The sequence below is a fragment of the Fundulus heteroclitus genome, chromosome 19, assembly GCF_011125445.2.
Source record: "Fundulus heteroclitus isolate FHET01 chromosome 19, MU-UCD_Fhet_4.1, whole genome shotgun sequence".
NCBI classification, from domain to species: Eukaryota; Metazoa; Chordata; class Actinopteri; order Cyprinodontiformes; family Fundulidae; genus Fundulus; species Fundulus heteroclitus.
The window spans coordinates 32,333,993-32,361,622 of NC_046379.1; the positions used below are offsets into that span (position 1 = coordinate 32,333,993).

Genomic DNA, 27,630 nt, shown 5'->3' on the forward strand with positions numbered 1-27,630 from the left:
GGGACCTGGAGGGGCGTGGTTAGGAGGAACGGCCCACCTGATCTGAACTCAAGTGGTGTTCTGTTGATGGGCTTCTGTGCTTGCCATGGATCGTCCAAAACAAACACCATGTTCAAGCATAAGGGTGTCCATATGTGCTCCCGGCACCAGGACACCCTAGGCCGTAGTTCAATGATCGACTTTGTTGTTGATTCATCTGACCGCCGGCCCCATGTCTTGGACAGTCGGGTGAAGAGAGGGTTGGAGCTCTCCACTGACCACTACCTGGTGGTGAGCTGGCTCTGATGGTGGGGGAGGACACTGGTTAGACCTGGCAGGCCCAAACATATTGTGAGGGTTTGCTGGAAACATCTGACAGAGTCCCCCGTGAGACGGAGCTTTAACTCCCACTCCGGGAGAGCTTGGAACACGTCCCGAGGGAGGCGGGGGATATTGAGTCTGAGTGAACCATGTTCCGCCCCTCTATTGTTGAGGCGGCTAGTCAGAGCTGTGGCCGCAAGGTTGACGGTGCATGTCGCAGCGGCAACCACCAGCGGTGAGGGAAGCTGTCAAGCTGAAGAAGGAGTCCTGTTGGGCTTTATTGGCCTGTGGGACTCCGGAAGCAGCTGATGTGTACCGGCAGTCGAAGCGGCAGGCTGCTCGGCTGGTCGCTGAGGCAAAAACTCGGGCGTGGGAAGAGTTCGGAGAGGCCATGGAGAAAGACTTCTGTACGGCTTTGAAGCGATTCTGGTCCACTCTCCGGCGTTTCAGGAGGGGGAAGCGGTGCAGTACCAACACTGTTTATAGTGGGGTGGTATGCTGCTGACCTCGACTTGGGACGTCGCGCATCGGTGGGCGGAGTAATTCGAAGACATCCTTAATCCCACCAACACGTCTTCCATTGAGGAAGCAGAGCCTGAGGACTCTGGGTTGGGTTCTCCCATCTCTGGTGCTGAGGTTGCTGAGGTGGTTAAAAAGCTCCTCTGTGGCAAGGCCCTGGGGGTGGTGAGATTCGCCCTGAGTACCTTAAGGCTCTGGATGTTGCGGGGCTGTGTTGGTTAACGCAGCTCTGCAGCATTCCGTGGACATCGGGGGCAGTGCCCCTGGATTTGCAGACTGGGGTGGTGGTGCCCCTATTTCCCTCTACTCCTCCGGGAGTATGGAGTACCGGGCCCTTTAACAAGGGCTGTTCGGTCTCTGTATGACTGGTGTCAGAGTCTGGTCCGCATTGCCGGCAATAAGTCGGACTCGTTTCCAGTGAGAGTTGGACTCCACCAAGGTTGCACTTTGTCACTGATTCTGTTCATAACATTTATGGACAGAATTTCTAGGCACAGTCAAGGTGTTGAGGGGATCCGTTTTGGTGGCCTTAGGATTGCGTCTCAGGTATTTCCAGATGACGTGGTCCTATTGGCTTCATCAAGGCGTGATCTACAGCTCTCACTAGAGTGGTTCGCTGCCTAGTGTGAAGCGGCCGGGATGAGAATCAGTGCCTCCACAACCAAGACCTTGGTCTTGAGCCGGAAAAGGGCAGAGTGCCTTCTCCGGGTTGGGGAGGATGTGCTACCCCTCGTGGAGTTTAAGTATCTTAGGGTCTTGTTCACGAATGAGGGGAAGATGGAGCAGGAGTTCGACAGGCGGATTGGTGCGGTGTCTGCTGTGAAGTGTGCACTGTACCGGTCCATTGTGGTAAAGAGAGAGCTGAGCCAAAAGGCAAAGCTCTCGATTTACCGGTCGATCTATGTTCCTACCCTCATCTATGGTCATAAGCTTTGGGTCATGACCTCTAGTGATGACTCCTACCTCTATTTTTGTCAATGCAAAGGATAAGTGTTGATTTGGTAGTAGCCAAGTGAACTACACTTCCCTGACTACATTTTGTCAATAGTACGGTTTGATTCGTAGGTTTAGGGTTATTATGAAGTGGGGCATGAGTTGGGTTTAGACCCTAGTTCCAGTTCCAGGTCTTAATGCTTCAGCAAAACATGGATTTTGACAAACTTGTAGGAATATGAAGCCATGGATGAGCCACCTTTGTGTAAAATAATTTGATTGGCCTGCACAGAGTCCTGACCTCAACTCAATAGAACACAAATGAAATGACATGCATAGAAGATGGTCAGCCAGGCCTTCTTGTCCAACATCAATGCAAAGTGGAACTTTATTCCAATCAAAGTTGTCCCAACTTTCAGCTGTACTGTTTGCCAGCCGGTTGCCAGGTCCTATGGTTAGCATTAAACAATAAACATTTAACTTACCTATCCAGAAGGAAAACTAGCCCCTTTGGTTCCTTAATGGAGAAATTAGCAATAATTCATTATTTTGAGAAGGGTATAACTGCAGGCCCAGCCAGCAGCAAACAAGCCGCTGTGGGAACGCCCACCCAGTAGGAACGCTCACACACGCCCCTGTGGGAGGTCTGATAGTGTGGGCATGTTGTTCGCGCAAACAATTATTGGTTCGTTGATTTACCCACTTCAATACTTATATTTTTCCCTCCATCTTCTTCAGTCTCGCTGGATTTGCCTTCTGTCCTGCTGATTCCCTTGATCACCTTTTTTACTCGTTCTATCTCAAGTACATTCTAGAGAGACATCAAAGAATGGTTGAAAATGACAAATATTAAACAGTTTTCAATAAACCATATTGTTTACTATGTTGATGGTCTTGATAATCAAACATCTGATGTGGTAAATATTATTTTCTTGCTAGCTAAGTATTACATACACTGCTGTACACTGAAAAAAATATATGCACATTTCCATCTACTTAAGCATAGTTACTTTAACACAATTGTCTCATTTTAGCAGGGTAGGACATGAAACAATTGCATTAAAGTAAGTAAATATGCCTAATCAGTTGCAAATGATGCATGCAATCTTTAAGTGGAAAGACTCTCCCCCTTGTTTTGATATTTTCTTTAATAATTTCAAATTGAATTACTCCTCGCTGAAACTTGTTAAATCTGCATCTGCAAAAAAATATTAAAAAAAATCCACAAATATGTCTAAATATCTTTTATTTTAGTTACTTGCCCCAATCCCTTTTAAGTTCCTTATTGTTCTTGTCACTGTAATCTGGGGTGACCATTTCTGTAACACCAAAAAGGAGAACATTATGCGGCATATCTCTGTCTTTTTCTTCATAGTAGGTACACCTGGTCTGGCGTTCTGTTAACTGTGACATCATCCAGAGAAGACGGCTCACCCGCTACTTCCATCTAATGTAGAACAGATTACTAGATCAATGTGTGCTTCTGTGCTTTTTTGTTTCTCTTGTTGTGTCTCTGTTCTGTCTTCTGTAACCCCAGTCGGTCGAGGCAGATGACCGTTCATACTGAGCCCGGTTCTGCCGGAGGTTTTTCCTTCCCGTTAATGGTTGGTTTTTCTTCCCACTGTCGCTTCATGCTTGCTCAGTATGAGGGATTGCAGCAAAGCCATGTACAATGCAGATGACTCTTCCGTGGCTCTACGCTTCCCCAGGAGTGAATGCTGCTTGTCGGGACTTTGATGCAATCAACTGGTTTCCTTATATAGGACATTTTTGACCAATCTGTATAATCTGACCCAATCTGTATAATATGATTGAACTTGACTTTGTAAAGTGCCTTGAGATGACATGTTTCATGATTTGGCGCTATATAAATAAAATTGAATTGAATTGAATATCAATAAATCACTACGATGTACATAGGACTCTGGTTTACTCCCATTTATAGTACAACTTTGATTGGTTTAAATGTGATATTTGTGCAGCTGAATAGGACAAAATCAATGAAAAGTCAAAAAGTGTTGCTTCACAGTATTTGTGTTTATTATTTGTAATAATTACGGCGCTGTATGCAGACCAATATTAACCAGCTCGCACAGTCAGGAAAAAGCAATAGCGCGAGGACTGTTGTTGTACAGTGCGATAGACAGGATTATCCTGTCCTGTCAGGGTTAGGGGTTATATTGCAGAAATAGCCCAGATATGTGACTGCATGTTCAAAAATCGAGCTAGAAAAACGCAACTCACGAAATTTACCAGCAACTTTAGAAAAAAAGCAAGCCCAGACGTGGAGTTGACAGCTCTGCTTCTGTCACGCAGCTGCGGCGCAGCATATTAATTACATGTAATCCCTAGGTAAAACAAGATCCGTGCGAATAGGGGATTGGACATTGTGCTGGAGGCAGCCCAGCAAAACTGAAAAACAAAATCCGTTACATTCATAACTTTAACATTATAAAGTTATGAATTACTTACTTCGTCACTAGACATGTTTTTCAGAAAGGTGATGCTGTTTTGCTGTGCATTTATCCTTCCCAAATATGCACATAAGTGGCAACAGGTGAGAAGGTGAGGGGTGAAGGGGGGCAGGTTTTAGCTTCACTCCTTCGAAAAAGAAATGTCTGTGCAGCTTTGAAATCAGCTGTGTGAAAGAAGCTGATTTCCATCTTTATTTCCATTGAAGACATGACTCCAAGTGGACCCGGGTGCTAGAAAATCCAGAAGAGGTTTTCCCAGGAGACAAAGACATCCTTGTTTTATTCTTTCTTTCAGTCAGCTAACTGCGTTTGTCATCATTTTTGCTTCCTGAACTGAAGTAAAACTGTGTTGCCCTGACATCAGCGGACGCATTGTATCTCCAAATCTGACCACAGAAACTGTTTTCCAGCTGCAGAAGACAGCAACAAATAACTGTTTTATTTTGTTTATTTACTTTATTGCATGGGCAGAATAACATAGGTGTTAGAAATAGGACTGTCCTAAACTGTCAGTGTGCTTTTGAAATATTGAACTGTTGCTAAGGGCTGAGTTTTCTTGCAAGGATTGGTTATGTGTTTTTTTTCAGTGTCTGAAATAGTCCATAAGCAATCCAAGGTCTTTAGTGTTACAAATCATGTGTCTTCCTTGCCTTGACTGTGGGGGCAGCTCGAGGCTAGGGTGACCACCTGCTAATAAGCCCAAGGGTGGACAAAGGGTATGTTTCTGAGGGACAAAGTGGGACACTGCTTGGCGCGGCGGTGCCCCCCACCTCACTCAGACTCACAGTGGTTTACACATTTCTAGCACATACCACCTTACATGGTATATTAATAATGCCCTATTTCCATAAACATGTGTAATTGCTGATGTATGCTCACAAATAGGCCAACCAATGTGTATTTCTTTCTAAATAAAGATCCATAATACTTTGAACATTCAATGAACAGATGCACTTCCAATTCCGATTTACTTTAGCTATTTAATTTTATTTATTTTTCATTACAATTTGTTCACTTTAAATAAATTATGATTTTAAATTAAAGGATTAACAGGAATTGTAGTTGCTCTACACTACAGGAACTGTTAAAAAAAAAAAAGTCTTAACTCACGACTCCAGAGGTTCACAGAACGAGAAGGGGGAGGAAGGATGGTGAACTTGGATGTTGGTAAAGGCAGGCGCAGGAAAAAACAACTGTTCAGTATTCTGGGGACACCTTTAGGACTTTGGGGTCACCTTTAGGACTCAAACCATTTCACCAGCATCTGAATCAAATAAGAAAGAAAGATAGGAGACAGAATTAATTTATGATAAGCTTCCAAATGGTTTTCCAGTATAGACAGAGGAGTGCAAATCCATCACCATCACAAGGTGACAACAATACAAAAAGGTGCCAAGATATAATCCTATGCAAAACAATGACATATTTTGACCTAAAAGGCTACTGTTTCCTAAAAGTGACACATTTGCACCCCTGTAGACAGCCCACCAATGTTCAAAATCAATCAAACTTCATCTTAGACAAATGGGGTCTTACATATCTAGGTTTCTTACCTTCAGGTTTCTTCTTGAAGTTGTATTTCTTGTTGGAGCGTGCAGCATTGAGGAGAACCTTCTCTTTCACTACATAAGTGTAAAAGTCCTTGCTACTGAATGTGAAGTTGCTCTTCACCTGAATTTCTGACTTGATGAGGTTTACCGAACATCTGTTCCTTGTGTCCGTCCAGCATCCTGTCATCAGTGAAAAGACCCTCTCCACTGAAGCATTGGTGATTGGTACACTCAAGAGGAAAGAAGCTAATGCTGTCATGTTTGGTGTGTGTGTGTGCTTGAGTAAGGTGGCCTACTTCTCCACAACTGGAGCTCCAGACTGCACAATGGCCTGTTGGTGCGGCAGAACGACACAATACTCATCATATAGCGCATCCATGTCCAGCTTCTTGCTTAGCTGCAGGACCTCTACAGCTTCACAGAGATGGGAGAAGTTAAATGGGCTTTTCTTTAGTGCCAGGCTAGCCAATTTCTTCTGGTAGTTGGAGTCTGAGAAGTCATAGCGCTGCTCCAGGTAGGTCAGGGAGGACTGGTAGAAGTTGCACATGTCCTCCCTGAGCACAGCTGCCTGTCTGTCTGGAAACTGCTGGAGGAGTACACCCGTCTGGGCCCCAAAGAAACCATCACTCTGTCGTTGCTGTAGCTTGGTTTTTAGGGTAAACATCATATCGTAGAGCTCACAGATAGTCCCATCTTCTCGATCCAGCACCAGCACAGTGACGTGGAAAATCTTCAGCGCATTGCTGAGGAAGGACAGGTAAACCTAAAAGACGTAAGGAGAGTCAATGATCCTGTGTGCTGACACTTTTTGCATTATCATAATTTCTCTAATCCCTGTTTCATGTAATAATACTAAAAAAGTTAAGTGCAATTAAAATTAATTACCTGTAGATCAAGGGGGTTGCCCTCACCATCCTGGTCATCCTTGAACAGCCGCCATAGTGACTTTGGGCACTCGTCCTCTCCCAATGAGAGAAAGTAGGTCTTTATTGGAGCCCAGTTGTCGTGAAGCCTCTTCACTGCAGGCCACAAGCTCAGCCATCTTGTGGGCACATGTCTAAGCAGGGACTGGTACTCTGTCTCCACAAAGGTGTGAATTGATTTAAGCTCCTCAATGCGTTTGGCAGATGAGGAGAAGTGGCTAAAGGTGATATGTAGCCGATCTCCTGCGTGTTTTGCACTGTTGTGAACAATGTGGGCCACACAGTTTACCTTCAAAATGCAATTGTTGTTCTCTTTCAGTTTCTGGAAGACAGAGTTGTATCTCCCGTAATTCACACTAGCATTGTCAGCGAAATACGCAGATATCATGTCTAGTCCCAGTCCGTTTTCCTCCAACTTGGTGACTATCTGGTTGTAGATCGCGGCAGATGTTTCATCACTGTCATCATAGAAATCAAGGACCTTCATCTGTACTCCCAAGTCTGGATTCCAGTAACGCACTGACAGTGGGAAGAGCTTGGTGGTCCCATGATTGGAGGCATCTGAAGCAACTGAGAAGAATGGTGTGTGGGCTGTGGAGACACACACACAGATGGGATGAACTTAAAAGAGTAGTATACTAATAAAATAAACTGCTTGTATTAATATGTGGTGTTCGGGTCTGTGGGACCCGTTTTAATTTTTTACTGAAAGAAAAATTATACAATCGATTAATTTTTCAAACTCAGATTCACTGGCCTTGGCTCATTTTGTGTGAAGAACATATATCAGAAAACAATTTTAATGACTACACATTGTAAAACTCTGCCCCTCATGTGTTGTACAGGCCATTGGCTGAAGGTCATAGGGCTGATGCGTTGTCTTGACTGATAGGTATACTCTGTGTTCATATAGCTTGTGTTGTGCACCTGAATGGGTTAAATTTCTGAGTTCAAAGAACTAAAAGTCAGTAGTTTTGGAAAAACCTTGCTTGCATGACTTTTAGTATAATTCATTTGCTTTATTATGTTTTATATAACCAAATATTTTGTTTATACAACTTGAAATTGGGATGAAGTAACATATGTTCAGTATTTTTACATTAAAGTGTTTGATTGTGAGGCATTAAAAAGCCCAAAATGCAACGGGTCCACCAGACCCACAAACATTGGCTGAGTAACAACAGTATGAACACCACACAAGGGTTAAAATTTATCTCAAACATCTGAATTAATGGAACATTCTGCAGCACAAGCACATTATTTAGATACCATTAACATGTATAAATAACATGGAGACATAATGGTGGAGCCCCTTGGGTTTGAAAAATATCTTATTTACCTTGTGAGTGTATCTTTAATCTTGGTCACCTTAAGGGTGGCTAGGTGAAATTTAACTTTTATAAAAAAGTAAATGAACTCATGCAGATCACATTTGGGGGTCATGGGTGGGCTTTGTTAAGGGTCCTTGGATGGCATGTGTGAATTGGAGCTATGTAAATAAAGTTGAATTGAATTTATTTCCAGACTGCCACTGCCACTCTGTGGTCAATAGCTCTTTTACCACTACTTGACCGAGAATAAGCTCCCTGTCAGAGCAGCGATGTGACAGTAACTGCTGTTGTAACAGCCAAAAATGCTGTAATGTTGACTAAAGAATTAAGATGTGGAGTCATTTCTAGAAGGGTTTGAAATCAGAATCAGAATTCATTCATCATTATTGATTTTATATAAATATTATCTATAGAAATATTTATACCTTTTCAAAAATTATAGTTGCTTTTGTTTGTTTAGTTTGGGAGATAACTAATAGTGAAATGTTGCTCACAATCATGTAAGGATACACAGAGCCTGGTTTTATGAAGGCACGGATGAGCAGCATTATGTTAGCTAATGTTAGCTACTGATGCAATGTGAACTGAAGGAAAAGTTGACTTTTAACATACCAGCAGAAGAACATGATTACTTAACATTAGCTAGCTAATGTTACACAAATAGCTAACACATAACAATGTTACAGTTATATCCATGAACATAACTTTGAATTTACCTTTGGTTGTGGCCTCTCGTTGCTCATTGAGTGGTCTTCTGAGGACTTTCAAGCAAGCTTCGACGGAGGCAGGGGCAAGTACATCCGTGATAATGGCTTCTGCCTTCGTCCGACCACAGGCCATCCTCTTGGCAATGTCCGAGTCCAGATAAATCGTTGGGGCTAGCTTTGTGTCACAATCTCCTGCTCGATATGATGTAGCGTGTTGGACAGTGTGATACACACTCGTCACCTCTGCAGCAGTCACTTTGTCAGCTATAAAGTCGTTTTTAGGTCGGAGGACAGCATCCATAGATTTGGATTTCTTTCTGTTGGACACGTTTCTTGTGAGTTTCCGTGAGTCTGTGTAGTTTGACATCGTATTCCCCTCCATGTCCGATTGAGAAGGACGTTTTGCAAATGTCACAAAAAGCCCTCTCGGTATCCCTCTCAACACCTTTCAGCCACAAATATTCATTTTCCCAGTCTTTCTTGTACCCACACCTTCTCTTTTTAATTGCTGGTGGCGATTCCTCAGACTCAGTCTCTTTCTCCATTTTCTAATTGGAAAGCGCACCTCTAAACGTTTCTTCCTAGTGTGTCTGGTATGCACGTGCGTGCATAGTAGTCATGACAACAACGAAAAAGTTGACAACCTAGTCAGCAGTTCAACTGAGAGGTGGGTGTGGCCTACTGAACTGTCAAGTAATGTTCGTTTGGCTGCCTGGGGCTCCAGGATAGAGCGACCAACTTTTTTTTGAGAAAGCCTTGATTATGCGTGACACGGTCTCAATTTGCGGGACGCATGAATTGTGCTTCAAACGCTGTGCGGGACGGGTGGTCAGCCTACTCGAGGCTAGAACATGCTTGCCTTCCTATGAACACATTTCTGTTTTATAACAGGATAGGATGTTCTGGGAGCTCAATAGCAGCTAACTGCTATACTCACGTTCCTATGAACGCAATCTAGCTCTCTCTCTTCCTCTGTCTTGCCCCTTTACAGTGATCAAAACATTAATTGCCCTATGAATGTTCCATTTCTGCTTATGCACTCCAAGTTGATCCAAAGATTGCTTATTTCGCACAATATGCTGGTGGTGGTTGACAATTACATGCTGTAATCAAAGGGAAGCTTTAGGATTGCCTTTTCAATTGTCTAGAAAGTGCTGGTCCAAATGTATAATTTTTCACTTGCTTACTCAATCTCATTTGTTTTGCATTTTACCTTTGATTATAAGTTAGTGGATGTGTGTCTCTAGTGAGTCTAAATAGTTTGGTTGTATCAGGTTGATTTTGTTAATAAACTCATAGGTGGAGAGATACTTGTTTGTGTTTATTTTTATATAAAGAAATTTGCTATCCGAGGTTAGCTCTTGTATTATCCCTTTCAAGTTAACAGTTGATAAGACATTGTACAGTGATTTGGTTAATAATTGTAACTGCAATCTGCAATTAATAACTTGCAATCATTAACAGTTACTAGGCCCAAACAACTCCAAAATTCCACCTGAAGTTTTAACATCCAAATGCTTCCCATAATTTTAGTTATTGATAATTAATTTTCAATTCCAATTATTAATTGATTATTAAGTCTTACTAACCCAGTCATTGTTATGGGAATATTATTCTGAAATCACTATGGCCTGACCCCAACTCGGACTAGAGACACAAGGACACACACAAGGCGCTGCACTTCAGCTCCTCAGCTCTGCTTATTGCCAAGGCCAAATGCTCTGGTGTTACTAAGCAGATAATGAATGTATGGGATATGACTATCTCTGTTGCTATCTCACAGTACGGCTGTGGGATATTTAGGGGAAGCCGGGGAGGAAGAGCGGCAGAAACAGACAGATGCAGACTGCAGCGGGACCGTGGGGTGCGATTACTTTCCATCTATGTGATCTCTGCTCTGTTTCTCAATAAAAGTGCTGGAACTTCATCACTCCACCATTTAGAATTCCTTCCACAGTCATCACAAACCTTGAGAGTATATATATATATATATATATATATATGTTGTAATTTTTGGTTGGGTTTTTGGCATAGAAATCTCTGCTGCGGCTGATGAGGCAGAGAGATCTGCCATGGAGGAACTCAGTGCAGCTTCCATCATGAGAGCAAGCATAGGAAGGTCCACCACCTTGGATGCGAAAGCTCCTTGTCAACGGTGGGATCTGTAGACTGGAGATGCAGCAGCAACAGGCAAACAGGAAACAAGGGCTGACTCGGAAGAGGGAGGTAGCGTTGCTGCGATGTATGGCTGAGCCATGAGATCAGATGTGCTGGGGTTGACTGCTGGTGACTTGACTTGTGAATATCTGCTATGGCTTCCCAGCAAACCGTTTCCATCTTCTCCAGGAGCTGATCAGAAACAGAGGGTGGACATTTATTTCCCCGTTCCTTCACCCAGGAACTCAGGCGGTTGGCCAGCTCCAGTCTTTTCCAAGGCAAGCAGTTTGTTTTCATTAAATGCACTATAGCACTTTTAACCTCCATGTTAGGAAGAAACCACATTCTCTAGGTTCAGAAAGTTGGACTCTGAGTGGAAGTTGAACAATGATCATTTATTGCACAAGTATTTAAAAAAAAAATAATTTTGTTCGGAGAAAAACCCCGAACAAAAAGAGCTCTTTGATAAACAAATTTTTTTAGAAATGTTCACACAAAAGTGTCCTTTTCCTCAAGCCATCGTTTGAGCTGAACATTGGTATGTTGTTCCACAGTTCTACCTGTAAAATGGGCACCTGGACATTCTTTTGTGAAAGTTTAACAGCGGAAAAGTCGATCATATCGTTGTATCTGTTGCATGTGTAATGGCTGGTTGCTACGTGCGCTCTCACACTGTTTGCCCTACCTTAGCGGCAAGGGGCGTTGCTCATGAGATGGTGACGTCACGTGCGCGGTACGCCATTTAGATATTAAAATCATACACCAAATAATATTCTAATGACATATTAAAATTATAGCCTAATGATATTAAAAAAAAGTTCAGTCTTTTTCTCAATTTCTGAGTCAGAATGATCTGAATGTAGGAGTCCGAGTCCAAGTTCGAGTCATCAGTGCTCAAGTCCAAGTCAAGTCACGAATCTCTAAATTTAGCTAATGACGCGAACTTGAGTTCGAGTCTCGGACTCGAGTACTACAACACTGCTAAGGGGTGGACCTGTTTTGATTGAATTTGCATGTTATCTAAGCCATTGCAATGCCTTTGTTGGGCAATGGTATAAAGCTTGTTACTCCACATTACTCCAGACTTTTTGAATTGAGAAAGCTTCCGGGAGAGGAAGCGAAACGTCTTCAACTACGGAAAACAAGTCCAGTTGCTTTGTTGTTTACTTTTTTTTTGGAATGACCATGACCTGGATGACTGAGAATCTTCACCAGCATGAAACAACAGAGTTCCTTAGCATCCTTAGGATGTATGTAGACTCCCATGGTGATAACAGTTATCCAACCATGTCTCCATGAAGATTGTCAAACAAGTCATGCAGTCTGCCTGGTTTGCCCCTTTTTTCCCGTACAATTTCGCTGCCTTATAGGCCTTGGAAGCGAGTTGATCACAGACTCTTTTGTCTGCTGCAGTTCAGTCAGAATAAATTCAGTTTTTGAGCAGTCCATAGGATCCATAAACTCTGGGAGTTTTCCCCAGTTCTAGCAGCTCAGCTCTCCTCTATTGAATTAATGCTTGGAATGGAATACGAACAAAAGCACAAGGATGAATATAATGAGCCAAGAGTCTTGGGTGTCTGTGGGACCGTGTGCAGCCATCTTGGAAAGCTAATGATTCATGAACTTAATTTATATAGTGCTCATCTAGTCATTCTGACTACTCAAACCATTTTACACCCAACTAACAAGCACACATTCATAAACTGTAGGCATTGATGGGTAAGAAACTTGGGTGCCCAGGGTTCATTGACATGTTGTAGGAGAAAGCAGCAATCAAACGACCAGACGACCATTCTACCCACTGATCCCCTATCAGTTTGTTTGGTCTAATTGTAGATAAAATATGTCTAAATCTGTACTATGCATAGACTTGACTTAATCACATCACTGATGGACAATGTCTCCCATCCTACTCATGGAGCTGTTGCAGAGCTGGAGAGCTCTTTTAGTGACAGACCACTGCATCCCAGATGCTCTAAGGAACGTTTTTGCAGGTCGTTATTATGTCTGTTCTGACTACAGACTCCCAACAGACATAATAACTGTTTACATCATGCTAATCATTGCACAGGGTCTGATCTGACCATTAATTGTTTACACTGTTCCCAGATGCTAAGGAAACTTGGATAAGCCATAACTAGGGATGCTGCTGCACTATTATGCAAATTGCATATTCTATTACCACTTTATGTAAATAGGCTGGTGTCTATTTCCACATTGTCAAATATTTTCCACTGTGCAATATTTACTCTAGAATTTACTTTTATCTACCACTCTTGGTGTTTCTTTAGAGCTAACTTTAGATTAGACTGGTTTGTTCTCTCTTTTTTCTTCTTCTTTTTCATTGCTAATATTTGTGTTTAACTGTTTGTGAGTTTGCCACTGTCACACCCAAATTTCCCCGTTGCAGGACAATACAGGAATTTTTATCTTAATATCTGAAACAGTGTCTGTCAATATTGAATTTAGGTTCGTTTGTTCAGTTTGCTAACCTCTCAATCCCCAGAATTTGGACATCAGGATCTACAATACGAGGCTACAGCAATTACATTAGATACTAACCAACAAACTTCAACCCCTTAAACAGCTGATTGATATTTTTCAACTAAAAAGCACATTTTCTTCTCTGCCAGTTGCCAGAGTGTGGATTCTATGGGATGTATGAAAAGATTCTGCTGTTTCGTCATGACCAGACATCAGACAACATGCTACAACTGCTGCGTTCTGCCTCACAGATCCAGGAGGGTGACCTGTTAGAGGCCATTCTGTCAGGTGAGAAAAGTAGAGAAATGGTCTACATGTGTCAGTCTACAAACATCCAAAAAATTTAGGATATTTTTTAACACAGAGTTGCAAAATCATATTATATGTCTTGCACATTATTTTGCAATCAAACTCTAGATCTTTACTAACAATGGGTTTGTTTGTCATACATTTCAATAGTTTTCTTAGTAAAAGAGCTGTAAAAGTAGCTACAACTCCACCAGCAGCTGGTTTTAGCTCTAGTCTGTGGGCCAGAATCTGTAGGACATCTCCTTAAGAAGTTTTGCATGAACTGTCAGGAGGCAACTTTCTTTTACTTGGATAAGTTGCTACACATAGCAGTGATCTCAAAACACCAATGTTCCCACGTTTTCACTTGCACATTAATAAGTTAAAGCCGATAAAAAATCTAAACTGTTGCGCTCCGGTCCAAGAGGTCACGTGATTCGATTTTTGCTGCTCAGCCAATCAGATCGCTGTATTGTCAGATGAGTGAGTTCAACAAGTTCATCATGGCTGCGCCCATAAAGGGTTGTAAACATTTGTTTCCAGATGAAGAAAGCCCAATAATAGCATTTTGCCAACTTTTCTGGCGGAAGTTGGCAAAGATCTTTATGGCAAGGAAAAAGAAATAGCCCAGACCATTCATCATTCATTTTCTAACATGCTTATCCCTGCTTGGTTCGTGAGGGGTGCCGGTGCCAATCTCCAGCTGTCAATGGGCGAGAGGTGGGGTACAACCTGGACAGGTCGCCAGTCCATCACAGGGCAGAAATTGTCCAGTCTTTGGCCCATTTTATTGTGGTATCACCAAGACCTGCTGCGCTAGGATAGCACAGGTGTCGTTGTGCCAAATGACTTATGCCTGCCAGAATTTTTTATCCCCTGCATCGGGAGAGTGTTTGAAATCAATAAAACTTTTAACCTTCAGCTTTGTGAAGTCTAAATATTTTTAAACATCGCATTCTAATAAAATAAAATAGATTTTTTTAAACGTGGGAACATTGGTGTTTTGAGATCACTGCTATGTGTAGCAACTTATCCCGGTGGAAGAAAGTTGCCCCCTGACAGTTCATACGAAAACTCGTCCTACAGATTTTGGCCCACGGACTACTCCCCATGTCTGTCTGTAATCATCCAGCCAGTATTCAAACAGTAATTAACTGTCTGTTTGGGAAAAAACATGAGGACAGCCAAGAGTACAGCTTCTGATATTTTTATTTATTGTAAAATTTCAATGACCTCACCTGTGATCGGACAAAACAGATCACATGTGAGGCAAAACAGGAAAAAATAAACAGCTATTATGATTGCATTCAGATTGATATAGATGCCTCAAATAATTCAGCTGGAAAGATAAGAGCCATCACTCTACCAGAAGTACAAGGTAGTTCAAGCAAAACAAATCACAATTGGGTTGTCACTTTACAAATACTAGGATCATTATTAGCAGTACAGTGGATACAGGACATAAGACAGTTAAGAACAATAGTTGTCTCAGATTAAATTTTAGCTCTCCTCATTTTACAGTACAGCTATTCAAAAAGAATGCCAGAGATTTGATTAGAAATACAGCAGTGATTAATTACAGTACAGTTTATTGGATCAGTAGAAATAGAGAAACATTGAAGAAGATAAATTATTAACAAGAGTAAAATTTGGACAAATTGGAAAAAACAATATATTTTTAGAAAAAAATTATATGATAAAATTGTCAACATTGTGCTTAAAGTTACACCATAATGTGCCAGGTGTTACTGTTATGTGAGGCAAGTAGCCGGCAGCTCAGCTAGTTACCATTTAATGCAGCCCGGTGGGCTTGTCAGTTGTCCACCATGATCTTTGCATACATTCAGGGCATTCTTTTCCTGCAAAAATTTTTCAAATTGAAACGGAGAGGTGGTCTGGTACTTAGATTTTGGAAGTGGAATGAGGCCTGGCTTGCCACGCATCTTGTCTCTGTTTAGAGACAGTGCTCAACACCTAGTGGTGAAATTTCCCTTATTGCTCCTTTAAAGAAAATACATTTTGTTCCACACTCCATACCTATAGAGGGTGGTAATGCACAGCTTAGTTTTTTTTTTTTTACAACTGCCGTAAACCTCAAGAAAGAAACAGGGGGTAAGAAGGATGCTGCCTTTGCACAATGGCTAGCCAACGTCAATGGATAAGTGCAGAACAAGAATGCAAGAGAAAAAGATGCCTGAACAGTCAGAAAATTGCGGTAAGAATTTGTAATCTTTTTTAAAGTAAAACACCAACAATTACTGCATGTTCACAATAAGTATTTTCACAAAGAAACTTTTTGTTTTGCCTTATTTTATAGGAAATGGTCCACACAATAAGGCAAATCATACGCACTATGATCATCCACTCAGGTAAGAATTAAAGACGAAGTAGCCTCCTCTTAGAATAAATATAACTGTAATCACATGTTTGTTTTCACAAACTATGTCTGCTGTGGATTATGTCTACGCTGCGCTCACGTCGTTTTGCTCAGGACCATTAACAGGGTTCGAGCAGGTTTCATTAAGTTACATTTAAAACCTTTTTAAGACCATTATGAATGAAACTAGAACTGCAAGCAGTAATGAATGGCATCCAAGCCCAACCCAGAAATTCAACCCCTTGCCCCACCACTCCCTGTACGCCATATCACACATCACACCAAATTATATGCTGCCAATTCACAACGTATCATCTAAAGGCATTCAAGGCATCACAAAATGACAAGGGCTGTATTATTTAAATGTGTAATACACAATATAGAGTCTTATAGCTTGGCATATGTGTGAGAAAAATCCAAAAACAAAAGAAACAATGTCACAATGAGAATTTGAACCACAGTCCTCAAACTCCATTGGCTGATGTCTAAGCCACTAAGCCAACAGTGCAGCATAGAAAACTCTGCCATCCTATTCACTTACATGTAGAATGTTCTGTAGGTTACATGGCTCTGTGCACACATTAAATATTCATCAGAAAGCAATAGTTTGTGCTAAAATCCTCAAAATAATACAAAATGACAGATAAACGCTGATTTTTTTTTTTCCAATGCTGCTTTATCAAAGAATATGTAAAAAAAAAAAAAAACAAATTTAAAACTTTACTGTCACAAAGTTGGAAAATTCTATGTTAGTTGGTGTGCTTTAAAAAAAGCCCTCATTTGTACAAAATTGTACCAAAGAATACAAGCCATGTTGTGTTAAACCAGTGTACCCAAATTGGTTAGGATTTTCAAAAGGACTGTGGGAATATGATCTTGGTTAGACAAATATCAGAAACATTTGAGTGATGAAGTTTAAAATGAAGCTAAATCTAGTGCATAAAATGTTTTTTATCCAAGGAATAAATTATCCAAGGAATTTATCCTGGGGGAAAAAAACAGCTCTTTAGGACAAAGGGTTTTTCTGAAATGTTTTGAGTCAGATTTGGGAACTTACAAACTTTTATTAAAAGCCAATTTATGCATGTCATAACCATATTTAGGGCTATGCCTTGATGGTTCGTGAAATGGTTGGTGAAAATATGATCAGCTGTTTTTGAGTAATAAACCTCTTAATATTCCGCTGCCCCCTAGAGATGGAGGTTTGCCAAACTCATTAAATTTCCTCACAATTACAGTATATTTGTAATTAGGATTATGAAGGATATGTTAGAATTTTTTATGGTTTCTGAATTTTGGCCAATTAAAATGTATGGCTAGCTAACTAATATGAATTTTTTGCGTAACTTTCAGATGCTATAACTATTAGAGATAAAATAAAATAAATACATCAAATTTGATAAAAATAAATAAATAAAATATATTGTTCATTTATAGGAAAATGTCCATTGCCTTCACAACTGCGAGGTGAATCAAAGGTGCAAATGATGCTCGGCAAGAGTAAGAATTACAGACAAAACATGCAGTCTACTGTGTGAATGTGAATAATCCTAAATTAGTTACGATCTTTTTTTTAACTGTTTTTTACATGTTTGTTTTCACAGACTTTTCCCCTTACACTACCTAACAAGTTTGGATTTATATTGGGTGGACGGCGGTGTGGTTGTATGTCAGTGTCTATCATTGACATATATTACTGGACTGGACATCACGTGATTACAGCATTTACTCAGTTACATTTAGATTAAATATTAGCACATTAACAGAGCTCTAGGGAGCCTGTCTGTACCCTATTGAGTACGTTAAGCCAGTTGATGAAGTTGTGTGGGGTAAAGGACACATCTAAACAAGAGTTGGTAAGATGGAGGACATCTCCACCCCAGTTTCCCTCCACCTGCAGCCTTGGCATTTTAGATTCTATTTTAATATTCTCTTATTTGTTTACGTGGTCTTGCTTCCTCTTAACCCTCTGAGCTGCTCCATCTATATTCTCCTGCTCGATATTTCAGGTCAACTGACCAACTGCTCCTGGAGGTGCCTAGGTTTAAAATGAAACTCAGAGGGGACAACACTTTTAGTTTTGCTGCTCCAAGCTTATATATGCAGCACTTTGTCACAGCTGTGTTTTTTAAAGTGCTTTGTAAATAAAGTAAAAGTTGTACATTATTCCTCATGGATTTAAGTTTGAAAACACTGTTCTACAACCATGCTGGTATTTGCAATTTTTCCCATTTTTGCTGCTGTTTCTTTCTTTTTAAATTCAACATTTGTCATTTAATTTGAGTATGCCATTTTTAAAAACAGCAAAGTGATTTTCTCTTTTGCTGTAGTTTAACAAAACAAAAAGTTTTAATTCAGATGTGCCCAAGATATTAATACATGTAACATAGGCTATATGACATGAATTTGGTATTCGGCAACTTATTCTGTCTGTCTTTACCATTTTAGTATTGGTTATTTTACTGATTATGCTCTTTCCTGTGACCATTTTCTCCTCTCATTTGCAGTGAATCTTACTCTCTCTATCTCTAAAATATCCCGCCTCATATCTTTCCGGAACATAAAGAACATTGATCCCTCCACCCTCATTTCTAATATCAACTCTTCCTGCGTGCTTGACTTCAATAATCTTTCCACCCCTGATGATCTGGTATCTCACTACAACATTGGTCTCCATAATATTCTTGACTCACTTGCTCCACTAAAAAACAGATTTGTTTCTTTCTCCGTTCACGCCCCCTGGTTCACCCCCAGTCTCCGTCGCATGAAAGCCAAAGGGCGGAAACTTGAAAGTGTCATGGTTGAGTTTTGGTTTGGCTTTGGTTTTTCTTTCATTTAAATTTTTCGCCTCACTTGGGTTTTTAGTTAGGTTTTGACCTTATTTATTGTTAGTTTTCTTTAGTCATCACTTATTTTCAGTCAGCCTTCACTTCATCTCCTCTGCACTCAGTCACACCTGGTAGCATTTAGTAATCAATTAGTCAGATCCTTTTCCACCTGTTAGTCTTCCTATTTAAACTTCCCTCTGCCTTCAGTTCCTCACTGGGCCGTCTTCAGTCATCCACCTCTCCATGCCAGTCCTCGTTTTTGCCTTGGAAGTTTTGTTTCTGCTCTCTCGTTTAAGGTTAGTCCTGTCTGACTCTCTGATCGACTCTGAACTTTGCTGTATGTTGCCAAAGAACTGCTAACCTGACTCTGATGTCTCCAGAGAAGTGCTAGCTGACTAGTCGTCCTGAAGTACTCTGATCTGTGCCCTGGTGTTGCTATGGGGGCCTGCTAGCCGAGCAGCACTGAGCATTCCCGGCCACCTTGATAATTATGGACTCTTGCTCCGGGCCGTCAACTCTTGCCTTCAACTCCTGCCTTCATTTGCACCTCTGACCTTCTGCAATACTGATCTTCCAGCTTCATCACCCACCATCCAGCATACATCCTTCAATTAAAAACTCTCAGACTTTAAGTTCCGTGTGAGCGTCCTGAGTTCATCAGTAAACAAACCTTGACAGAACGGCCCAGTCAAAGGATGAACTCAGGCGCCATGCGGGGCTTACCTTCAGGGGTTGACGACCCGGAGATCCTCGCATACATTGAGATGTGTGAACGCCAGATGAAGGAGCGGCGGGCCAGGATGGCTTCTGGCCAAAAGGCTGCACAACCGATCAAGGCCGACTCCACTCCCCTGGTGGTCCACTCAGGGTTCGTTTCGGCTGTCCAGGAACACAGGGAAAGACGCCGCCCAGAAACTCGTCGTCTCGGTCACCATCTTCGTGACTGTCAGCTGGTCCCCTGAGTGAGGCTCACCATCCCATCAACCAGAGCTGCACACATCGAGGAGGACTAGTTGTGGGACTTCTACTACGGTGACTGAGACGACCTTCTGCCCTGCTGGCCAGCTGCTACCCCCAAGACAGCCCCGGATTCCCCATCTGCCTCCTCCCCACGAAGACGCCGGGCACGCCGGTACGGAAAGTCCGTCAAGGATGCGCTTCCGTCTCCGTCTGAGGCCATCAAGAGAGTGGCTCCGTCTCCACCCGAGGTCGCTGAGGAGAGGGTTCCGCCTGAAGTCGCCGTGGGGATAGATCCGCCTCCGCCTGAAATCGCCGAAGAGATAGCTCCGCCCATGTCTAGGTCCCAAGAGGGGGTTCAGGAGGATATGCCTCCATCCAAGCCTCAAGAGAAGGTCCAGGAGGACCTGCCTCCATTTAAGCCTCAAGAGGAGGTCCAGGAGGACCTGCCTCCATTCAAGCCTCAAGAGGAGGTCCAGGAGGACCTGCCTCCGTCCACATCCCAAGGGGGGGGTCCAGGAGGACCTGCCTCTGTCCACGTCCCATGAGGGGGTCCAGGAGGACCTACCTCTGTCCACGTCCCACGAGGGGGTCCAGGAGGACCTGCCTCTGTCCACATCCCACGAGGGGGTCCAGGAGGACCTGCCTCTGTCCACGCCTCAAGAGGGGGTCCAGGTGGACCCGACTCTGTCCAAGCCTCAAGAGGGGGTTCAGGAGGACTCGCTTCCGTCCAAGCCTCAAGAGAGTGTCCAAGAGGTCCTACCTCCGTCCAGGTCCCATGAGCGGGTCCAGGAGGACTCGCCTCTGTCCAAGTCCCAAGAGGGGGTCCAGGAGGATCTGCCTCCAACCTCGGCTTCCGCTGAAACCTGTAGCCCGGCAGCCCCTCTGACTGAGCTGTTTGGCCGGAGCCACCGACTGCGGTCTCCGGGCCATCTGACCTTGCCTCGTCGGGGCCATCCACCACGCCGCCCGCCTCTGACTTACCTGTTCGGCCGGAGACGCCGACTGCAGTCTCCGGGCCATTTGACTTTGTCTTGTCGGGGCCGTCCTCCACGGCGCCCGCCTCTTACTGACCTGTTCGGCCGGAGCCGCCGACTGCGGTCTCCGGTCCTTTTGACTTCACCTCGTGGGGGCCGTCCACCACGGTGCCCGCTTTTGACTGTTCTGCTCGGCCGGACCCGCTGACTGCGGCATTCGGGCCGTCTGACCGTGCCTCGTCGGGGCCGTCCACCACGGCACCCGCTTTTGACTTTCCTGTTCGGCCGGACCCGCGGATTGCGGACTAATTTGCTGATATATTGGGGTAAAAATGATAACATTCAATAATGTGTCAAGTGTGTATGGTTGTTAGCGCAAAAGTAGCCTCTGAGCTAACATTGTTAAGGACTCAGGAACTGGACCCAATAATTCAAACACCAAAGCATGTTGGGTAACGATTTTATTTAAATAGGAGATCAGAGCAGGAAAGTATGGGAACTGGTACCGACAGCTCTGCAGAGGAGAGAGACAGATTGGTGGCTGATAATTTGCTCAGGAGGGAATGTAGTGAGTCCAGATAGCCACTAACCTTAATAGGATCCATAATGGACACTGAATCCAATGTGTGAGCGTGATGCAGATACAGAAGTTCACCCCAGGAGCAGTTAGTCAGTGGAGTGGCAGTCCTGAGATTGTCCAATGTCAAACACAGGCTGACAGAGAAAGGAAGAGGCACCAGTGGGGCAATCCAACAGGCAGAGTCCAGAATCTAGTCCAAGGTCAGTAATCCAAAACAATCCGACAGAGAGAAGTACAGAAGGGCTTGGCAGAGAGGCAGAGTCAGACGACTGGTCTTGTCCAGGTACCGAGAACCAACTGGAGAATCCGACAAGGGCGAGGGAAACAGGCAGAAATCCAAAAACATGAACAGAGTCACTCACAGGTAAGGCAGGCTTGGAATGCTGGATGGTCTACTCACACAAAGGTTTTCAAGAATCTGGCACCAGAGCTCAGAAGGAGGAAGGCTTAAATAGTTTCACACAGATGAAACACAAACAGCAACCAGACAGAAACAGGTGCATGCAATCAGGAGAACTTGTCAGAGTGCAGAGGCAACAGCAGGAACAGAATCATAGCAATAGCTGTGTACAGGACAAACATAAGTGGAGCAGACATGTTTTCTCTGCCTTTTCTTTTGAAAGAGATTTGTATTTTTATAGAAATTTACTACTCTGTGGTCCTTTTTGTTCTTGATGACATTTTATTAGAAGTTCCTGTCATGATTTTTCTTCATGAACCCAGACAAAGCACACACACACATAACTTGTTTTGAAAGTTTATTGCAAGGAATGAGTTGTGGGTGGTGAAAACCAGAGTCAGTTACCGGACTTTAGTTGAGTGCAGGAGCAGACTGACGGGAGGACACTGGAGAATATCAGATAGGAATCTGAGCCGGATCTCGAGAAGAGTTCTTGGAGGTGCCGGGGCTGCTGAAGAACCTGGGGGTGCAACAACGAGAGAGTTCCTTGGATGCAAGGGCTGCAGTAAATCCAAATGAGCGACAGAGAGAGTTCCTTGGACACAGAGGCTGCAGTAAATCCACAGGGCAACAGAGAACTCTCTCTGGAGGGGCTGGGCTGCTGTAGAACCAGAGGTGTGGACGAGAGAGTTTGCAGGACATGGGGCAGAGATCCAGCAGCGCAGCAAAAGAGAGTACTGGACTTGACAGGCGTGGTGTAAGTGAGGACTGAAGACGATCCGGCCACGAAGAACAAACTGAGGTAGGCTTTTATAGCAGGGTGAGCAGGTGGAGCGAGTCCGTGGTTGATTGCAGCCTGACAAGTGTGACTGATCACAGTCGAAGGAAATAGTGTTATTAATATCAGTTTTTCTATAGCGTAGTTAAGACAAGCCATGAGGAAAGTTAAGATGTCAACCCCAGGGAATGATCAAATATGTTATATAATGATAAATAAGCTAAGTGAATACTCATAATTAATATTATTAGATATCTATAATAGAATATGGGAAATTACCTAGAAGTTGGAAAGAGGCTATTGTGGTTCCAATTCTAAAACTGGGTAATGATAGCTCAAAAGCAGAAAATTATAGACCTATTGATTTAACATTATTTTTAAGTAAAATTATGGAGAAAATGATAAATGAAAGATTAATTTATTTTGTTGAATCAAAAGGGTACTTATCAAATTATCAAAGTGGTTTCAGAAGAGGAAGGAATACTATGGATCCAATTTTGTGTTTACAACATGAGGTAGTAAAAGCAAAAGTTAATAAAGAAAGTGTTTTGGCAGTGTTCTTAGATATAGAAAGGCTTATGATATGATGTGGAAAGAGGGATTATTGATCAAATTGAGGAAAATGGGCATTTGTGGAAGAATTTATCATTGGATAGAGAACTTTTTAACAGATCGGATAATACAGGTAAGAGTTGGTAAGAGTCTTTCAAGGAGAAAATAAATAGAAAATGGAACTCCACAACGCAGTATTATAAGTCTTTTATTATTTTCAGCTGTGATAAATGATGCATTTAAAGAAATAGAAAATTAATTGGGTTGTTCATTGTTTGCTGATGACGGAGCTATTTGGAAACGTGGAAGGAATGTTAAATTTATTGTAGGGAAAATCCAAAAAGCAATTCATAAGATTGAACAATGGTCTTACAAATGGAGTTTTAAATTTTCGGTAGATAAAACAAAAGTATTGCTTTTTACACAGACAAGAAATCAAGAAGTACAACTGAAGTTATATAATCAAGATCTAGAGAGAGTAAAGCAATTTAAATTCTTAGGAGTGTGGTTTGATGAAAAACTATCCTGGAAAGTGCACATAGATAAGGTTATTGAAAAATGTAATGTAATTGATATAATGAGATGTTTAGTTGGGTATGAATGAAGAGCAGATAGGAAAGCTATAAGATTAGTTTATATAAATTTAATTAGATCTACAATTGATTATGGAAGTATAGTTTATGGATCAGCATTGGAGACAGTACTTACAAAATTGGATATCATACAATATCAAGCATTGCGTTTAATAACAGGTGCAATAAGGACAACTTCAACATCAGCTTTACAGGTGGAAGTGGGTGAAATGCCGTTAGGACTGAGAAAAATACAACTGTCATTAAATTACTGGGTTAATTTGCAAGGACACAATCAAATCCATTACATTCCTGCAGTGAAAAAGAAAGGGTTCATAATAAGTAATTTGGTTGGAAAATTATTCAGAAAGCAACAGAATTAGGATTAAATGATTTAGGATTAAATCTTTTAAACATTAGTCCAACAGTACCATTATCAATAACACCACCACGGATTTTACCTGAAACAATAGTAGATTTACACAATATTGGAAAAGAAAAATAGAGATAAAATGTATATATTGTTACAACCTGCTTGTTGCACAGAGCTGGCTGCACCGTTTTCCTCTCTCCCTCTAACCCCCTGTCCTCTGACAGCCCAAGACCCGCCCTGGCTACGCCCCCAACCACATACAATCACCTGATTTGTCCGCAGTTCAAGATGGCTCCCGACTGCAGTTTCAAAAATGTCAGTGTCTCAACAGACAAGAGACATAGACAACCGTGACCAGACAGAGGCTTTAAAAATAATTAATCCGAGACTGTTTAATCCCTCAGGCTATATTTTTTGAGTTCTTTTTGGTGGATAGATTTTTCTTTCACGGATCCTTTAAATATAAGCCAAACAATAAATAATACATCCACTTCTGTGCTCCTGCCCTGCCAACGTGTCACCTGAAGCTGATGACGTCACAGATACAAAATCTCCTGTAAGTTTTAGAATTATTCAAAAACCTAAAATTAAGCTAAATTAATCACAGTGCTCCTTAAAAGAAGTTAAAATAAATGTAAATATATTTGTCTAGTGAAAGCAACAAAAGAAAAACCTGTTCCTGCTTGTGCTGTGTGCCAGATTTCCATCTACTGATCTGTAAGTCTATTTTTTTGTATGTTTTATTTGTGGTGTTGTGATATTGCTGGTGTATTGTAGAATTTACATTTTGTATGGGTTCTTATGTATTTTCTGTTTATTCACAGTGGGGCTGTGGGGCAATTTGTGTTGGAGCCTGCCTACTTGGGAGGAAACAAGGGAAAAAAATTGTGGGGAAGGAATTTTTGTTTATTTTTGAATGGACATTTAAAAAATACAAAAAAAACAAAACCGTGGAACAAACATTTCTGTTGTTGGTGTTATATGTAAAACAATTGCTTGTCATTCATTGTACTTAAGGGTCTACACCTTGAAGTGTATGTGACTGGTAAAAAATCCCAAAATAATTAAAATCCTACTTGTCAGGAGGGATACCTGAATGGCACCCCTATAGGTATAAAAAAAACACCTACAAACCTAGAAAAATCAATCAAAACCGTCACAATATGTAGTTCTATAATAGTGGAGAAATATATAGAACAGTTTTATAATTATGTAAAAATGTATAGGGATGCATCAAAAAATCAATTAGGACAAACTGGAGTAGGTGTAATAATTCCAGAGTTTAAACTGCATAGGGAAGAAATTAAATTAAGGATTATCTGTTTATACGGCAGAAATGATTGCATTATTGGTTGCTGTAGAATGGATTGAGGAAGTGAGACCATTAAAAACTGTCATATGTTCAGATTAAAGTTCTTCATTGATCAGTTTACAAAGAAATCACTCAGAAAGCCGTCCAAATATCTGTATTAGAAATTCAGCAAATATTATATCATATTAAGATGATGGGGTTATCAGTAGTGTTTCTTTGGGTTCCTGCACATATAGGAGTGAAAGTTAATGAAATGGCTGATAAGAAAGCTAAAGAGTCGATAAATAAAAGTAAGAGAGATATAAGAATAGACATGGGTAAATCAGAGGTTAAAAGTATTATTAAAAGGAAGATTCAAGAAAAACAGCAAAAACAGTGGGAAGAGGATATAAAAGGAAGATGGCTTTACAGAATACAAAGGAAGGTAGGGGAAGTTCGAGGGAAAATTGGGAGGAACAGAATACAGGAAAGGATAATAACAAGACTGCGGTTGGGACATACAGCTGAATAAGAAAGAAATTCAACATTACAGTTAATGGGAAAACATGAAACAGGAAGTTGCAATGCATGTGGGGAATTGGAAACAATAGAACATGTTATGTATAATTGTAGGAAATATCAAAGACAAAGAACACAGCTGATAAGGAGTCTTGAAAAGGAAAAATAGCAGTATTGCATAATAAATATTTTAAGGAAAAACCCTTAAGATTCAAGAATTATGTTTCATTATTTATTGGTTACAGGTATAGTGAAAAGAATATATATCTCAGAATATACTTTATATTTGTAATATTTTTATTTTTGTAATATTACAAGTTTATTTTCGTATCCCTTTAGCTTCATTCTCCTGAATTTATTCTCCTGAAGAATAAAAATAATAAAAATAATTTAACTTTGCCCTATTACTCCAGGAGTGTAATAATTCTGCAAACTGTGACTATTCTGGAAATGTTCCCTCTTAATTCTCATATTATGACGTTTTTCTCATAACATTACCACTTTTATGTTTTTTTGTTTTGTTTTTTACTCTATTCTCCTAGGTATTTTTTCTTATATTAGTAATTTTACCTGTTTAAAGGTATACTATGCAACCGGGGTTGATTTTCCAACGAGGCTCCCCCCAGAGGGCGAAAGTAAAAGTGCACTGTCGTAAAAATGCTCAGCTGTTCTGGTTTCTCCGTCTAGCCAGGTGCGGTTGTTTTGAGCTTAGCAGACAGGCGAACGCAACGAAAAGTGGAAAAAACGGCAGAACAAACAATGACTAACACAGTGAAGGTATGAACATCAAGCTTCCCGCAGTGCTATCTTGGCGAGGCGGGCGCGGCGGCCGCCGCCTCCCAAGCCGCAGCCGCCGCCGCCGCCGCCTCGCCAGTTTTATTATTATTATTATTATTATTTTTTTTTTTTTTATGTTGGCGAGACGCCACCGCCTCGCCAAGCCACGGCCGCCGCCTCGCCGCCGCGGTAGCGTCTCCCCAACATAAAAAAAACAAATAATAATAATAATAATAAAACTCAATATGCTTGCATGTTTATTTGACGTTAACATGCGGTTCTTTGTTGTTGCTTTCGCGCGTGCATATAGTGAATGGCAGGGCAAAAACACATGGAGTTCTCGCCGTAAAGCGAGACTTCTGTGTGTGCGGGCCGTGAGCTCTTGCAATGGCGTACCGCGAGCGAGCTATTTTTAGAAACGTAACGTCACGATGACGTCACATCACGTGGTACGCAGTAGGGCAAGCTTGCATAGTCCGCCGCTGTGTCGCTGTAAAAGAGCCGTGCGTTACCCTTGGTTTTACTCGGTAAACGACTGCTTTTTCCACATCTAAGACCATGGTTTTTAAACATTGTTGCTATGGAACGTGCAACAGCGACTCGAGGTACGCTGATCGGCCGCATATGAAGGATGTTTTCTTCAAGACAGCCAAGGAGAAATGTGTGCGCTGGGTACACCAGTGCGGTCAGCCTACACAACAGTTCAACCCGGAAAAAGTTACCAAATTCACCTACATATGTAGCAAGCATTTTGTTGGAGGAAAGGGCCCAACCGAAGAACATCCTGACCCAATTCCAGCGACATCAAGTAGTGAACAGGTAAGAGTATTTTGGTGGCCGACATGTTAATAATGAAGCGCCTGCTACCATGATAGCATATAGGCTATCATAGTAGCAGGCGCTAACATGATACCCTGCTACCAGGATGGCTTACTCAAAAACATTTCAAATAAGACAAACATTAAACATATACCGATCCCTGG

The 27,630-nt window shown here is 41.7% G+C and overlaps 1 protein-coding gene across 4 annotated transcripts in view; it reads left to right on the forward strand.

Moving 5' to 3' along the window:
• The window catches only part of prkd1 (protein kinase D1), a 247,947-nt gene that overhangs the window by 35,942 nt on the left and 184,375 nt on the right, over positions 1 to 27,630 (forward strand). For all 4 annotated transcript variants that reach the window (XM_012851006.3, XM_036150357.1, XM_036150359.1 and 1 more), the window contains exon 2: positions 13,528 to 13,666. In XM_012851006.3, the coding sequence (XP_012706460.1) occupies positions 13,528 to 13,666 (139 nt within the window). The remainder of the gene's footprint in view (positions 1 to 13,527; positions 13,667 to 27,630) is intronic.